This window comes from Haplochromis burtoni, unplaced genomic scaffold, assembly GCF_018398535.1.
Source record: "Haplochromis burtoni strain Fernald_Lab_line unplaced genomic scaffold, NCSU_Asbu1 Contig_283, whole genome shotgun sequence".
NCBI lineage: Eukaryota > Metazoa > Chordata > Actinopteri > Cichliformes > Cichlidae > Haplochromis > Haplochromis burtoni.
Genome location: NW_024582644.1, coordinates 55,977 through 70,871, shown reverse-complemented (window position 1 = coordinate 70,871; position 14,895 = coordinate 55,977). Strand labels below are relative to the sequence as shown.

General features: G+C 44.8%; 1 protein-coding gene across 4 annotated transcripts in view; it reads left to right on the top strand.

The window, feature by feature from the left end:
- The window catches only part of LOC102291285 (kalirin RhoGEF kinase), a 158,979-nt gene that overhangs the window by 129,491 nt on the left and 14,593 nt on the right, over positions 1–14,895 (top strand). For all 4 annotated transcript variants that reach the window (XM_042227835.1, XM_042227834.1, XM_042227836.1 and 1 more), the window contains exons 40-43: positions 1,822–1,900; positions 2,348–2,515; positions 13,429–13,632; positions 14,805–14,890. In XM_042227835.1, the coding sequence (XP_042083769.1) occupies positions 1,822–1,900; positions 2,348–2,515; positions 13,429–13,632; positions 14,805–14,890 (537 nt within the window). The remainder of the gene's footprint in view (positions 1–1,821; positions 1,901–2,347; positions 2,516–13,428; positions 13,633–14,804; positions 14,891–14,895) is intronic.

Below are 14,895 nucleotides of genomic sequence, written 5' to 3'. Positions count from 1 at the left end.
TTAAGACCAAGTTATTGTCGTGGCACCATGACTCTAGTTGTTGCACATACACAAAAGGATTGTGTATGTATTATGTTCCAGGGGTGGCAGAGGGCAGACACTGATGTTCTGGGTGGTGTTAGTTACCCTCTGTGCAGGACCAGCACCAGCTACTGGTGCAGGTTGTTGTCCCTCAGTACACGGAGGAAGTGCAACCAGGGTGGTGATGATGTGGGTCCAGGTGAGATCAGCCCAGAAACCTGAAAGTGGATCCATCTGAGTAGCAGTCAAGTCCATTTAACCTTGTAAAGTTTTAAGGAGTCAAATATTCCTGAACCTTTCCCCCATAAAGCTAACATTTTCTTCGCCCGTACTCTTAATGATGAGTTTCGCCACCTTGAAGTATATGAATAATGACAGTGTCACTAAGTTCTGGCAGTGATCAGATTGTTTCTAGCTGTCTGTTAATGAGCAGGTTTCAGTTCAGCAGCGGACGTTTAATCGAGGAGCAGTTCGTCTTCCATTTATGGTTTGTTGCAGCACGACATCAGCTTCATGAAGCCGCTGCAATAATCTGGTTCGGGAACACTTTATGGCTCCAATTGTGGATGACTTTGCTGTTATTTATTAACTTTGATAACACAACCACTGCGTGACGTTGGTAGTTGATGCAGAATTTGCTCACACAGTTATGATACACTGAGTGTATCAGTGAGTCATCGCACAGTTTGGTCCAGTTCATTCAGGTCGCTGCTTTCAGCTTTTAGTCTTATTTCATTTTGAGGTTTTGTTTCAGTCCACTTTAGATTAGTTGGTCTCTACAAACAACAGAAACTAAACAAATGTATTTCCTGTGTGTTTAATTTGATTTCAGTTCATTCTATGAGTGCACAGCTGGTCTTTGACTTTTAACGAGAACAACCTTGGTTCAGGTTTTTACACGGAGCAGTTCTCTGACCTTGTGTCACGATCAGTATTAAGTCTCCCCTGTGTTTCATGTCTGCGCGTCATTTGTTGTCTCATTATGTTTCCTGTTTTATTTTGAAGAGGTCACGTGTTCCTGTGTTCATTGTGTTTAGTTTTACTCTTCTACTGTGACGTCATTATGTTCATTTGTGTCAGCTGTTTTCCCCATGTGTTTCCACTTCCCCTTCACCTCCTGTGTGCTGTTGGTCTGTGTGTGTTCATTCATGCCTGGTCCGAGCGTCTGCTGTCCCACCTTGTGTCCATGCCAGGTCTCTGTGTTCATGTTTTGTTATGTTTGGCTCGCCCAGTTTAGGTTCGGATTGAGTTTTTCTTTGCTAAGATCAGCCTCAATAAACGGCTCGTTTTCAGTTAATATTACATCTTGTTATTTTGCGTGTGTTGGGTCCAGCTTCTTCACCCCCCACAGTCTGCCTCTGCCAGACTGTGGCACCTTGTTCCTGACTTTGTGCACATTCTGCGCCGTCTATTCCACAATAATAAACAGGAAGGAGAACCTTCCCTTTTCTAACACCAGAAACTGATGCTAGCCTGGAACTTGCATGACTTTCTCTCTGCATGTAAAGAAGAAAGATCAGGACTGGATGTGGTTGTCCTGGTTTTTCCTGTTTTTCCTGAATTCCAGTTCCTCTTGCTGTTTATGGTGTAAACAGGGATTGATGCTGGTCCTGGCTCAGGGTTGGATTACATTTCTCTTTCTCTGACACCAGCAGCGGATTCTTCAGAAGCTTAAATGCAGATAAGATGCCTGAAAGTGAAAACTGTGCACAGAACGTGTGTTTTGAACACAGCTCAGTTTGAAGCTCGACTGTTAAACTGCTGATGATCTGACGTGTGACACGTGTCGTCTGTTTGCAGCTCTCCGGTGGATGTGAGCTGACTGTCGTTCTCCAGGACTTTGCAGCAGGATGCGGCACAGAGATGTCTGTCAGCACAGGTGTGTTTTATTCATACATAGATTTAATCCCCCACACTCAGAGCTCACGTGTCTTAAAGGACAAACTTTATATACAACACACACAGGTCCACATAACACATTTCTTAATGAGCTCTTCCTGGGACGCGAGTCTGTTATTCAGATTCACTGTGGTGAAAGCTCTGGGCAGTTATTTTAATATGTAAAGGAAACAGCTGTGTGGTTTTATTTTAGTCCGACCATCAGTGAAAAAATAAACTTCATCCTTTATTCAGTGACACTTAAAATCAGAGATAAAGGCCTTAAATGCCAACCACTGCTTCAGTCTTCAGATGTGGAGGCTTCATCCATCTTTTAGGTTGAGCTAAATCCAAGTTTCTGTTTTTGTTTTCTTTAACATTTAGTATTCAAATCTTCGACCTGTCTTCCATACCTTGTAGTATAGTTTTTATCTTCTCCACCTTCCAGGTCAGACAGTGGAGCTGTTGGAGCGGCCCAGTGAGCGGCCCGGATGGTGTCTAGTCCGAACCACTGACCGCAGCCCACCGCAGGAGGGACTGGTTCCCACGTCTGTCCTCTGTGTTTCCCACTCACGTTCTAGTGTGGAGATGGACTGTTTCTTCAGTTCAGGGAAAGGTAGGAAGACGAGTCACATATCTTCGTATTCAATGCTTTTTGAGGAGGAACCAAGACGAAGGATAAAAATCTGTCATTAAATATGCACTATCGGGTGATCAGCTTCTAAGCAGCCTTAAATCTCCTACTTATCCTCAATTCTTAATCTCTTGCATGTCTTTATGCACAGTTTTTGTTTTGGTAACTTTATATGTGAGTCCTGGCAACACTGTGGCAAAAGGAAAGAAAATAAAGTAAATTTAAAACAATGACATGTTATCTTCTTCACTGGTCTTTATATTTAACCAGGCTGACAGAGGCACAGCTGGTCTGTGCTGACCTCTGCTGGTGAGATGAGGACATTAGTCATACTGCGCAGAACTGTGCTTTTGTTTTTGTTGGGCGAGGTGTGGCTCTCACAGAAGGCTGTCACACAGCCCGAGCACATGGAGGGAACATGGAAAGTGTGCCTGTTAGTTTTGGAAAGTCACTCTGGTGTTTCTGACACCCCGTTTGGGGAAGTGTGCTCACTGACTGATTGTTTTTTGTGAGTGTAATTCAAACACGTTCCAAAATGCTGCTCTTCATTTCTCTGTTACTGCCATGTCTGAATTTGAAGTGTGTGCGTTTATGATCCAGGATGATCCTGCATGTGTAACGGCTCTAAAAGCGAAGCAAACATCTGTTCTGTCCTGCTGTAACCCACAGTGGCAGCCTGCCTGTTGTCTCTGCTGTGAACTTGAGCAGTAATGTCTGACAGAGATGAGATGACTGATAATGTGAATGATGAAATGATCCCATTAACTTTGCCAAGAACAAAGACGGTGAAATTCTGTGAGCCGTGGGACGCAACATCAAAATTTGAAGAAGCTCTCCTGTGCATCCTGTCGGTGCAGCTTTCCATCCTTCCACCTGCAGTCTGATGTGTGTCCTACAGGGGGAGCAGTGGAGCTGCTGGAATGCCTTCTTCCTGCATCTGTCCCAGGTTATCTCTGTGTGTGCTGAGGAGAAATGGGAGTAATGCACTGAGTCACAGCAGTTTGGTTTCCTTCTATATCCGTCCTTCCTGACGGTCTGTTTCCAGCTTCGCGGACACCACGGAGGAGCTTAGCTCTGCACTCACACAGACACAGAATCAGCTGATTTGCCTGCTGCAGCCACAGTGTTTCCTGCTTTCGAGAAAATGACAAGGGCGCTTTGTATTTGTGCGGAGCGATGCAAATTGGCCAACTGCAGCCGCTACACATGGAAATATAGCACATTTAGGAGGCGCTCCCATCCAGGACGGTGGGGCTGACTTTTCCAGAGTAGGTCCAGACAAATATATCATCAGCCTCCAATGCAGACTCCTCCTGTATCATGTGACTTAAACTGAACCTGTCTGCTTACACAGTAGGAGAATTAAAAGCAGCCACAAGCTGATGGATTTGTCATTAACAATCATCAGTTTGTTAATAAATCAGTCAAAACTGCTCATTAACCCGTTTAAGTCCCGCCGAGCTGTTTCAAGCTTCCCTCTGTGTGTCTCGAGTCTTGTGACTGCTCTGTAAAGTAGGTCTCCTTGTCCTCTGAAAGACTGTGAAGAAAGTGTGGGTTTAATGTTAACTGAACTGAAAGTCAGACCTGCTGGACATCAGAGGACCTGAGAGCTGCGACGCATCACATTAGAGACTGTTTTGGGGCACTCCTCCATTCCTGGAAAATTCCTTGAACTGATCTTAAACACTGAGTTCTCCTGAGAACTAATTTTGCCCTTAAGAACACTGAATGTCTAAGGTACCTAAGATTTTACAGCATTCATGAACGTGTCGTCCTGTCACACACAGAGCGTGGGGACATTACAGTTTATATCTCTGTCACGTTGTCTTGATTATCTCCATTTTCTGAAAGCTTTTTGAAAATAATTAACTGGCACTTTACTGCAGCATCGTTCCATTCTCTTTGCTTTTTGCTGCGTAGCGACAGTAGATATACAAGATGAACAAAATGGGACACTGCAGGGAAAAGGTGCTGGTGAAAGCACGTTATCTAGGCTAAGTGCGCGTGCTTACCTGCTGCAGTGCACACACAGCAGGAAGCTGTTTACAGTCCTCTGCTCATTCAGATGCAGAGGACCCACTAAGGAAGATCAGAAAATAAATGCAAGTTAATTTTAATAATAAAGTTGCTTGGCTCTAGCTGTGCCAGCAGCCTCTGCAGTTCTGATGAGTGCTGTCAGTGGACACACTCCCACACTGTAGGCACTGGGACGTCAGGAGTCAGTGGAACTTTTGCTGTCACTTAGGTACAGGACATGTTGTTTGCTGCTGGTGAATGTTCACATACCAGGCAGCCGTCTCGTCTTTTTAAATGCAAAGAGACGTTTTTGCTACATTGTTGAATCAAACACACTCCCGTGTCTTTGTGGAGTCCCTGCCCTCCACAACGAGGAAGGTGCCCGCTCAAATAATTAACAGGGACTCGTATTCCTTTGAGCCGAAGCGTGTGGGGAGGGGAGGTAGAGGGAGAAACTGAACAACTTTGTCTGAGAGAGAGAGACAGAGAATGTGCTCCTCCCCCATCTCCTCCTCCCACATTACTAAAACTCTCTCTCTTTGCTGAATCTGGGCAGTGAGGACTCGAAACTCTTGAAATTCACACTCAGCCCAGGAACAAGCTGACGAACTGGTTAGCGACCGAGTCGGACGTACTGGAGGGAGGTGTGTCTGAGGTTGTGTGTGAGTGTAGGATGTGTGTGTGAGCAAGAATGAAGAGAGTCGGCCGTTGCTGTGGATGGGTCCTCTCCCGCTGCTGCTGCTGCTACAACGGCACAGGTGCGACACAGACACACAACACTGGACTTCTGTGAGGCTCACTGAACACTCACTGAACACTGGCTCGTGTTTTCTATGTGTGTGTGCGTGTGTGTGTGAGAGACAGATTAGTTGATTTTGACAGATTTGAGTGACTGAATAAGTCCTGTGGACAGATGATGGAAATTAGTCTTTTTGGAAACTGATTTGAATTGAAAATGAAGAGTGCAAAAGGAAGCCGTGTGTCAGCCAGGCAGAGTGTGAAAGACCACTTTCTTTCTTGTCTGTCTGGAAAGTCAAGTGTTCGATTGAGCAATCAGTGTGTCGCTGCACTGTGTGTGTGTGTGTGTGTGTGTGTGTGTGTGTGCATGAGGACACACTGTGGACTTTGGCCTAACAAGCCTTTGAGTTTCATGTTAAAAACTGTGTAGAGTGCACCGATTGGCATGCAGCCGAACTGGTCACACTAGTTCCAGTTCATTATTTTAACAGGTTTATACATGCCACTCAAATAATACGGGCGCATTACATCCCAGAGACGCGCAGCTCTGCGGTCCACGGTCCAGGCCGTCTCAGCGGCTGCAGAGGGCCCCGTGTCTCAGTTTAACTGTTGAGGACACCAGAATCTGAAAACTGTCTCATCTCTTGTAAGGAAATAGGAAACTCCTATGCCGTCCTTTTTTTAAGACACACAGGCACATGCACACAAAGACACTTCCTCATTCACTGTGGAAATACTAAATAATTGACTTCTGGGGTCTTAAAGTGATCCTGCGTCCTGTCCTTTGGCCATTAAACCTGAAAATGAGCAGGAAACGACTCTGATCCTCAGGGACACACACACACACACACACACAGTCTCTGAGCAGAGATAATGGACAGAGGCAACATTATGCTGCTTCATCAGCTGAGATTCGATGTTTTCGTCTCGTCCAACCTGAAGTTGAAGCCTCGCTTCGTCTGTTTGATGGGTTTGTCTCATTGATGATGCAAACACAGCTGACTCGACTTTGACTTTATTCATACATTTGAAATGAGATGAAAGAGTAGATATCTGGTTCAAATGGAGGTGACAGAGATGACTGAGTAGTGACGGTAGACAGATTTTTTGAATTCCATGTTTTCAGAGAGCGTGAGCAGCAAACTGAAGTGAAGGATCTGTTGTGGGCTTATCGTGCTCCCAGATACGACAAGAAACACTCGTAGTAAAACACATCAAATGGAAATTGAATTCCAGTGAAGAGCATCAGAGTCTCTTCGCTTACCACACAGAGCTTCTGCTTTATTTCTCTTTTTTCACTGAGACATGATTTTACTGACAAACCTGTAAAAAAAGCAACATTGTCTTTGATGTTTTCAACATGTTAACGTTTTATTCACCTGCTCAGTCTCTGGAGCCAGCTTTACAACCAACCCTGCTAGCATTAACAGATCTTCACTTTATCAAATCTGGGGCTCAATAAAAGCGAACATGGCTGCAGCCACATTCAGCCAATGAGTCTTTAAAATTAGGAGTACAGATGATAGTGACATCGCAGACTGTCACTACGATTTTGGAGGAGGTGCTTTTCTGCTAAACAAAGCTGGATACTGTGTTCTCCTTTGGTCCTACTTATGCTTTTGGTGCAGCTCATCCAGTTTGACAAAGCCTGAGCTGAGCTGTCAGCGTGTAAGACCCAAACAACGTGGATAAAAAGTTTGACAGTGTTTTAGTAGCTGTGACACAGACTCTGTTCCAGTACAAAACATAAGCATTTCCAGTCCTGTGCTGTATGTCAGAGCCAAAAAAGACTGGTCTGTGACGTCAGCAGCTGGTCACAAATGAATCGCTACATTGTGCAGTTTGGACAGATGTGATGCTGCTTTCTTTTCATTGTCGTTTGACACATTCTCACTGAGAAGGCTGAAAACGATTTTGCGTTAGCTGCTTCATTTTAAGAAAGGGTGGAGCTCCACTGCTGATGGTACTGCTGTCGGTCAATCAGTAGATATTTCCACTGACAGGGTAAAAGTGTCTAATGCAACACAAAGATGTTGAGTCATTATGGGAGGATCGATCTGATCTTTACTTAATTATCTGCGATGTACAGTCGTGTAATGCTGCTGCTTTGACCACTCGATCTGTGCGTGTACAGATCAAATGATCTTTGCAGCTCTGCAGCCAAGAAACTCGCAGTTTGACCGTCTTAGAAAACCTGATCGTGCAACGACGAAGAAAAATCCAGATAAAGTTGTAAAACAACACAAATGTGTTTGACACTTAAATGCTGCAGAATTTCACTCACATCGAACGCAGCAGTCAGTGTGGCAGTTGTGTCTGTAGAAGGGTTCAGGTTAGAGAGCGGTATGAGAGGAATGAAGTCTTTGCAGATTAGTGTCTCTTCCTGTCATTGATAAAATCACATGATGGGAGTAGAACAGGCAACACACAAACTATGTGAGGTGGCAAAAGTACAGATATTCTGTATTTGAAGCACTGATTCAAGTACATGTTCTGAAATGTCCTCAAAGCAAAGTAAAAAGTAGCTCTTTGAAGGACGTTTCTACCAACCTCGACGGTTCAGTTAGCTTAATGTATTAGTGTCATGTAGTCGATGACGATACAAACTTTTTCTGAATATTCTCAGCTCGACTCAGATCAGCAGAGAAAAAGAAGGAAAATAAAAAATGCCTCTTTTCTGTTGCTACATTTTAAAGGGTGACTTTGCTTTACAGAGAACGAGTAGGGAAGAGCTGAAAGTGCAATTCAACGGCTCAAAGAAAAGAAACGCAACTCGAGGTCGTTTCTATTAAGAGCTCCAGTAGATTTCAGATCAGTTGAATCCATCAGTACAGCAAACTAACCTGTTTATCCTGCACTGCCTGCATAGTGCAGCCTTTACACAACACAGTTAGTCTGCCGTAGTTTGTTTTGCAGCTTGTTTTACAATATGTAAAATCATAATGTCACATGTACAAACCCAATATCTGGTTTAAAAACATGAGGACTGTCAAACCCCGCTGAGCATCCTTCCCTTTGAATCTAAGCTCTCTTCTTCCTGTCGCATCTTTCTTCTTTCTCCATCTCTGAGTGAAGTTAGCTCTCTTTAAAATACAGCAGCTGGACCTGTGGCTGCAACACGCTGTACGACAAACTGCACACAAGCAGTTTGTGTGTTTGCTGATGTTTGTTGAGCCGATAGAAACATTGCATTTGAAACAACCTGTGAAAACATCTTATTCCCTTTATGCTCACCAGTCTCAGCTAGCTGGATGCTGAGTTACCACAACCGAAACTGATGGACACCTGCAGTCGTTCTGGTGCTGTGCCACACCGGCCCACTTTAACTGATAACTATGGCACACTTTTGTCTCTTTCTTCTGTTTTTATGCAACAGCTCCTGGTGATGACTACATTAGTATTAGTGGGGTTCAAATACTGTGCAAAAGCACCATAAGACTAAAGATAAGATTCCAGAAGCCGGGAATCGGAGTGCCAGGCCCTCCGTCTCGGACTTCCACCCGATCCACTAAAAACCAAACCCCTACGGCCCAGCCTGCAGGGCATGGAGCCGCAGGCTGGGAACTGTAGTAAAGGGACCTCTGGCTAATACGTCGGGTTCGTGTCGGCTCGTAGCTGAAAACGAGCTTTACTTTGTTGTCTGGGTCAACTTTGCTAGCGAGAGACAGAGAGAGGCGTTGAAAGGCTGCTCCAACAGTACTTATTGTTTCAGAGGAAAACACGAACACAGTGTACAGTCGAGTCTTAACAGCTTACTCACAGCTGGGCTCGTCAGGCTCTCTGCTTGACTGCAGTGGTTATTATTATATTTACATGCTTCCAGCTCCCGTTTCTGCTCCGTGACAGCTCGTACTTTTCCTTTCTCTCCCTCCCTCGCTCACAGACACATAACGGGTATGACAGTCCATCCTCCCTGCAGCACGGACTACACTGCCCTGCATGCTTTAGGGCGATGCCTGTAACACTCTGCCTGTTGCCTTCATATTAAATCATTTTTAAAATATTTCTTCACATCATTATGAGACGCAGGATTGAGACACGGGCATTTGGGCCTGTAGCGTGTTTTGTTTGGGTTTCCACTGGCGTGGAATTACCAAAAATAGAGGCTATAGCCTTATGAAACAGGAAAGTACCGCTGTGTAATCCCTTTAGTTCAACAAAGTAACTGTATTCTGAATATCACCTTTTTAAGCGGTAACTGTAACAGAATACAGTTACTCATATTTTTATATACGTAACGGCGGCACATGTACTCAGTTACTCCCCAACACTGCTCAGCTGTTAAATCATATGCCATCAGTTTTTGTGAAGTTTCTGCTCAGCAAGAGAAAACAGGAAGTGGAGTAATAACAGGAGACGTGTGTGTGTGTGTGTGTGTGTGTGTGTGTGTGTGTGTGTGTGTGTGTGTGTGTGTGTGTGTAATGGGTCTGAGTTTTAGTACTTTTGTATCAATAGAAGCATTCATGGACACAGTATGAATGTGTGTGGTGTTTAGCACAGTGTGAGGCAAAGAATGAAACCGAAACCTTGTTCTGCTGCTTCAGCTCGTTTAATCTGTACTGGGAGGACCTGAGGTGTGTGTTTGTGTGAGACTATGATTAAATATAGTGAGTGATGGGGATTTTAACAGTAGTCACTCTGTCTCTCTGTAGAACAATGACTTCCTTGTGAGTTCTCACCTGACTTTGGCCATCAGGACGACACCACAGCTCTGTGTAGTCCCCACCATTATCCCGAATGCTGGCCCAACTGTATTATTACTGGTTTACTGGGGCTGTTAATCATTTATAATCACTGGCTAATTCGAGTTTTGTTTGTAAAACTAAACTTTGGGCTGGGAATATTTGAGTATGATGACATTTTAGGGTGATAATAAAATAAAGTGTTTTATATAATAGAAAATATCTTCAGACATTAAGGTAGACTGGTTAGTCTTTCTGCTTGGGGTTTGGCACCATTGTTGCTCTGCCTTCCTGTCACTCGCTGCTCTACTTTATCATTGTCCAAGCAAAACATGACCAGTGTGAGTAACCTTGTTCCTTTAGAAACATCACTGTGCATGATGAGCTCTAGCATTTAAGCAACTAGCACATCTCTGCTTCAGCTGGCCTTAAGTTCTCGGCTTTATATGTAAAAACAGCTGAAGCAGTCTAGCTGTATCTTACACAGTCTGGACGGAAATGCCGAATAAATTGTAATGCAGGCTCATCTGTCCTCTCTCTTTGTCATGCTGCTGTGTGTTTGCTGTGTGTTATACTCCTTTACCACCTGTTCCTGTTGACTATTCAGCTGACAGCAGCACACTGAGGGTGGGTGGGGTGTGTGTGTGTGTGTGTGTGTGTGTGTGTGTGTGTGTGTGTGTGTGTGTGTGTGTGTGTGTGTGTGTGTGCGCGCGCGCGTCCATAACATGTTTCTGTGGTTAACCACATGCTAAGGTCACCCAGTGACGAGCACTGATTGTGCTGAGACACAAAGGTGAAGAGGTGAGCTGTGACTCTTCAGAAACACATGACTGACTTTGCCCCACAGCACTTGGAGTGATGTCATTAAGTGTCCTCTTAACTGTTCAGTGAGGTCGAGGTCAGGTGACCGTTTGGGCTCGTTATCCTACAGCAGTGATGAGTGGTCAGAGTGGAGCTTGTGCACGCACACTGACCAAAGCTATAAACGTAGCAAAGTTCCAGCGCCGCCGCGTTTCTATCAAAGAGAAACAACTGCCCCGCTGCAGCAGGTGACCTTGGCTCCTGTGTTTAACATTTATCTCGAATAACAAGTTAAATAACCTCCAGTACACACTCCCCAACCCACACTGTCTCTGCTCGCTGGGTGACTTCAGGAAGAAGATCTTTGTCCCACAGGACAATGAGCTGAAATGTAGTCACGTTTGCTGTAAAATAAACATGATGGCTTTAGCTGCTTTCAAATATCTCGCTGTAACGGCCAGAACACCTTTGTTCCTGATGACACCACGGCTGTGAAGTGAACTGCAATCAGTGTTTTGTGGTTAGTGAGCAGCTGGCTGGCTAACCACACCCGGATGATCTGATATCCTCGTGTTGGTGTTGTTCCCAGACCATCATGAAAATGTTGTTCCAGGTTCAACATTGCAAGTGACCAATCACATTGTTGTGACGTTATTCTTTTGCGCGCCAAGCCATTCGTGCATTTATGAAATTCCAATGTTGCAAGGACAATATCAATTCTGCTTACTGTTTATTAAAGGGTTAGGGTCAGGGTCCGTTGATCGGCGGACAGAGGCGGTTTCTCGCAGCTTAAGTACAGTTTTTTGTTTTACGCCGGTTTTTCCCGAAGTCGCAAAAGTATGACGTCACAACATTCTGATTGGTCACTTGCAATGTTGATCCTGGAGCAACATTTACTATGATGATCTGGGAACAACACCAACACGAGGATATCAGATCGTGCAACCACACCCTGTGTGTTTTACTGCCGTGAGAAGCAAAAACTTCTGAGATTGAAACTTGGGTTTCATTAGCACGTATGAGGATGTATGACCACGTCACACCCAACCTTCTGTTTCCAAACTATAACTATTTTGATCCAGATCTACAAATAGATTGAATGTTTCATTCAGCCTGATCCACAGTGCTCACTGAACCGTACACTCAACAGCAGTGTGTATGTTAGTGTGCGCTGTTGCACGCTGTTGGTCGTACTGAGGTCTGATGTAATATCTGTGATTGTGACATGTTGTCACATGTTTTAGCGTCTGCAGCCCAGAAACAGCCTGCTTGTGTATAAATATGACACATTCAAATACCAGATAAGAGATTGGAAGAAGAAAAACTCCTAACTTAGCACCTATACTACAGCAGAACACCTCAGGAGACCCCTGACCTTTAACCCTCCTTCAGCTCCTGTGGGAATCTGGCACATACGGCCTCTACCCATTGCTGCCAGCTGTGTGTGTGAGAGCAGCTGATGCAGCAACTCCTGACGCGTGACTGATTTTTATTCTTCAAGTCATTCACACAGTCTGATGTTTCTGGCTGTACAAGATGAATACGACAGGAAGCACAACCAAAAGACCATGTTATTCATTTATATTCACCTCATAGCAACAAGGTTGTGGGTTTGAATCCAGGCAAATTTGCACTCTCCCCGTGTCTCATGTGTCTGCTTCCTCCCGCAGTCCAAAGACATGCAGGGTTAACTGGTGATGCTACATTACCTTTAGTTGAATCTGAATGGTTGTTAAATGGCTGTCCTGTCCGAGGGTGGACCCTGACGACTGTCCTAGACTCCCGTCCCCACCCTCGATGCTCAAATCGAAGAGTTGGATCGAGCGATAGAAATGACAAACACCGATTAAAATCAAGACTAATGTGACACCACAGCAAAGGAAGGAGGAGTATGAGTGCCACCTGGGAGCGTGTGTGTGTGTGTGTGTGTGTGCGCGACATGGCAGCTGCTGCACAGATGCTTGTTTGTGACAGACTCGCTCATCTGGACCTCTGAGTGGGTTCGTTGCCACAGAGCTTGGCTTTCCTGTGCCTGCACGTTTGTCCCCATCACAGCAGATATTTATAGCTGTCAGAAGTATTTGAAATAATTTCACATGACTGTAGTCTTGGGTCATGAGTGCAGGTGATGTGACGTGTGGATCATGGTGCAAACACAGAGACCAGGACGTTTAGGCAGACCTGATGTGTTGGTTGGATTAATGTCAGTACTGCAGGATGATGCTGGGCTCTTCTCCCTATCAGCTGTATACGCTGAGTGCAGAGTGGGACCAGGTGTGCCAGGTGTTCCTCTTTTTTACCATAAAGAAATTGATGAGCAGGATTTATATTTTTCCAGAAACACACCGACTCTGCAGACAAAGAAAGACTTTTTATGTTTGTTTGTTTACTTTTGCTGCCACGATGCCAGGCCTCCCTCGGAAACGAGGCTTTAATCTCAATGAGATGTTTACCTGGATACAGGACTAATAAAAATGTTCTGATACGAGTGCACGGCCCTGTCACGTTGTTTACAGTGTAAACTTACTGATTAGTGTTGAAGAGCTTAAATCCACACATCACTTTAGTATGTTGAGCACACAGCCTGAAGTCAAAGCAACAGGTTACATAACAGATGGTGTGTGTTTAAAAAATCATATGTTGTGTGACTCCTTTCAGAAAACTACACTGTTGGCGGCTCGGATGGCAAGACCGAATCGGTGGCCAACCTTCAGCCGCAGCCGTCCCTCAGCTCCCTGCAGTCCAGCTCTCCTGGTCCCAAACGCTCTGGGAACACTCTGAGGAAGTGGCTGACCAGTCCGGTCCGCCGCCTCAGTGGCAGCTCTGTTAAGAAACTTCCTAATCACAAACAGAAGAAGCCAGGTGAGAGGGGCAGAAACGGTCATGATGACATGTTAATGTGCTGCAAACACCCCCACTCTCCACAGTGAAGCTCCTTTAGCTTGTTATTACACTGCAGCAGCTTTCCTGCTAACACGGTTTCAGTTACATTAAAGCTGCTTTCATTTGTTCATTCAGTTATTTTTAACGTTGTCATGCTCGCAGCTGCATCGTAAGCTGCGAGCCCGTTTCCGCCACTAAATAAAAACAAAACAGCTAGTATCCATAACTCGAAATTTGGAGTTATTTTCTCGAAATTTTGAGTTAGCTCTGCCAATCAAAAATATACGTGAATGAGGTCGCTTTCTTGTTACCCGGAAGCATATGGCGCAGAGGAACGCGCACTCAAAAACGGATCCCAACAAATTGGTGCTTTGGCGAGTACGTTTGCTGATAGTAACGCCATGTGATTCAGCCAATAACACAAGGATTTCATCATTTTTGAAGCCAGGCTGAAAACACTCAGCAATCTGTGCATTCACTGGATGTAATACCGGTAGCTTAGCTGTAGCATTTGTAGCTGAGGGCTTCAGCTTCTGGGTAACGAGGAAATGACGTCATTCACGTAGATTACTGATTGGCAGCGCTAACTCAAAATTTCGAGTTGCTTTTCTCAAAATTTTGAGTTTAATAAATCGAAATTTCGACACATTAACTCGAAATTTCGAGAAAGTAACTCGAAATTGTAAGTTATGCATCCTTTTTTTTGTGGCGGAAACGGGCTTCCATAGCATCACTTGTAAATGACAATGTTTGAAGAACTTTGAAAAGGTGCTGCTGGATGTTTGGAGAGTGTAATGTAAAAATGACCCTCGGACTCCAAACAAGGAGTTAAAGACCAGCAACCAGAAAACACAGCGAAGTCCAAAAACCCGAGCTCAAATGTAGTGTTGTGGGAGGAGAAGTTAAGTTGGAGTAATCCACTGATTAGTGGTGAAAATGAACACAGAATGGGTGAAAAGCCGCTGCAGCTGGTGACGAGAAACTGGTTTAAGCTGTGAACAAGTCTGTGACAGCAGAGGACACAGTTCAGCTGACGGCACTCACACAGAGGAAAACTAAGACGTGCGCACAATGCCTGACACATCTTCAGATCTGTGTGTGTTTGAGTGTTAAAGTGATTCTGTGACTGACTGGCTGCGACTTGTTGTCAGGGCCAGGAACAGGAAAAGAGGAAATCAGGAAGAGCATCGACCTGGGTCAGCCTGACCTTACCCTGCAGGATGATGTCACTGGTGAGGTAAG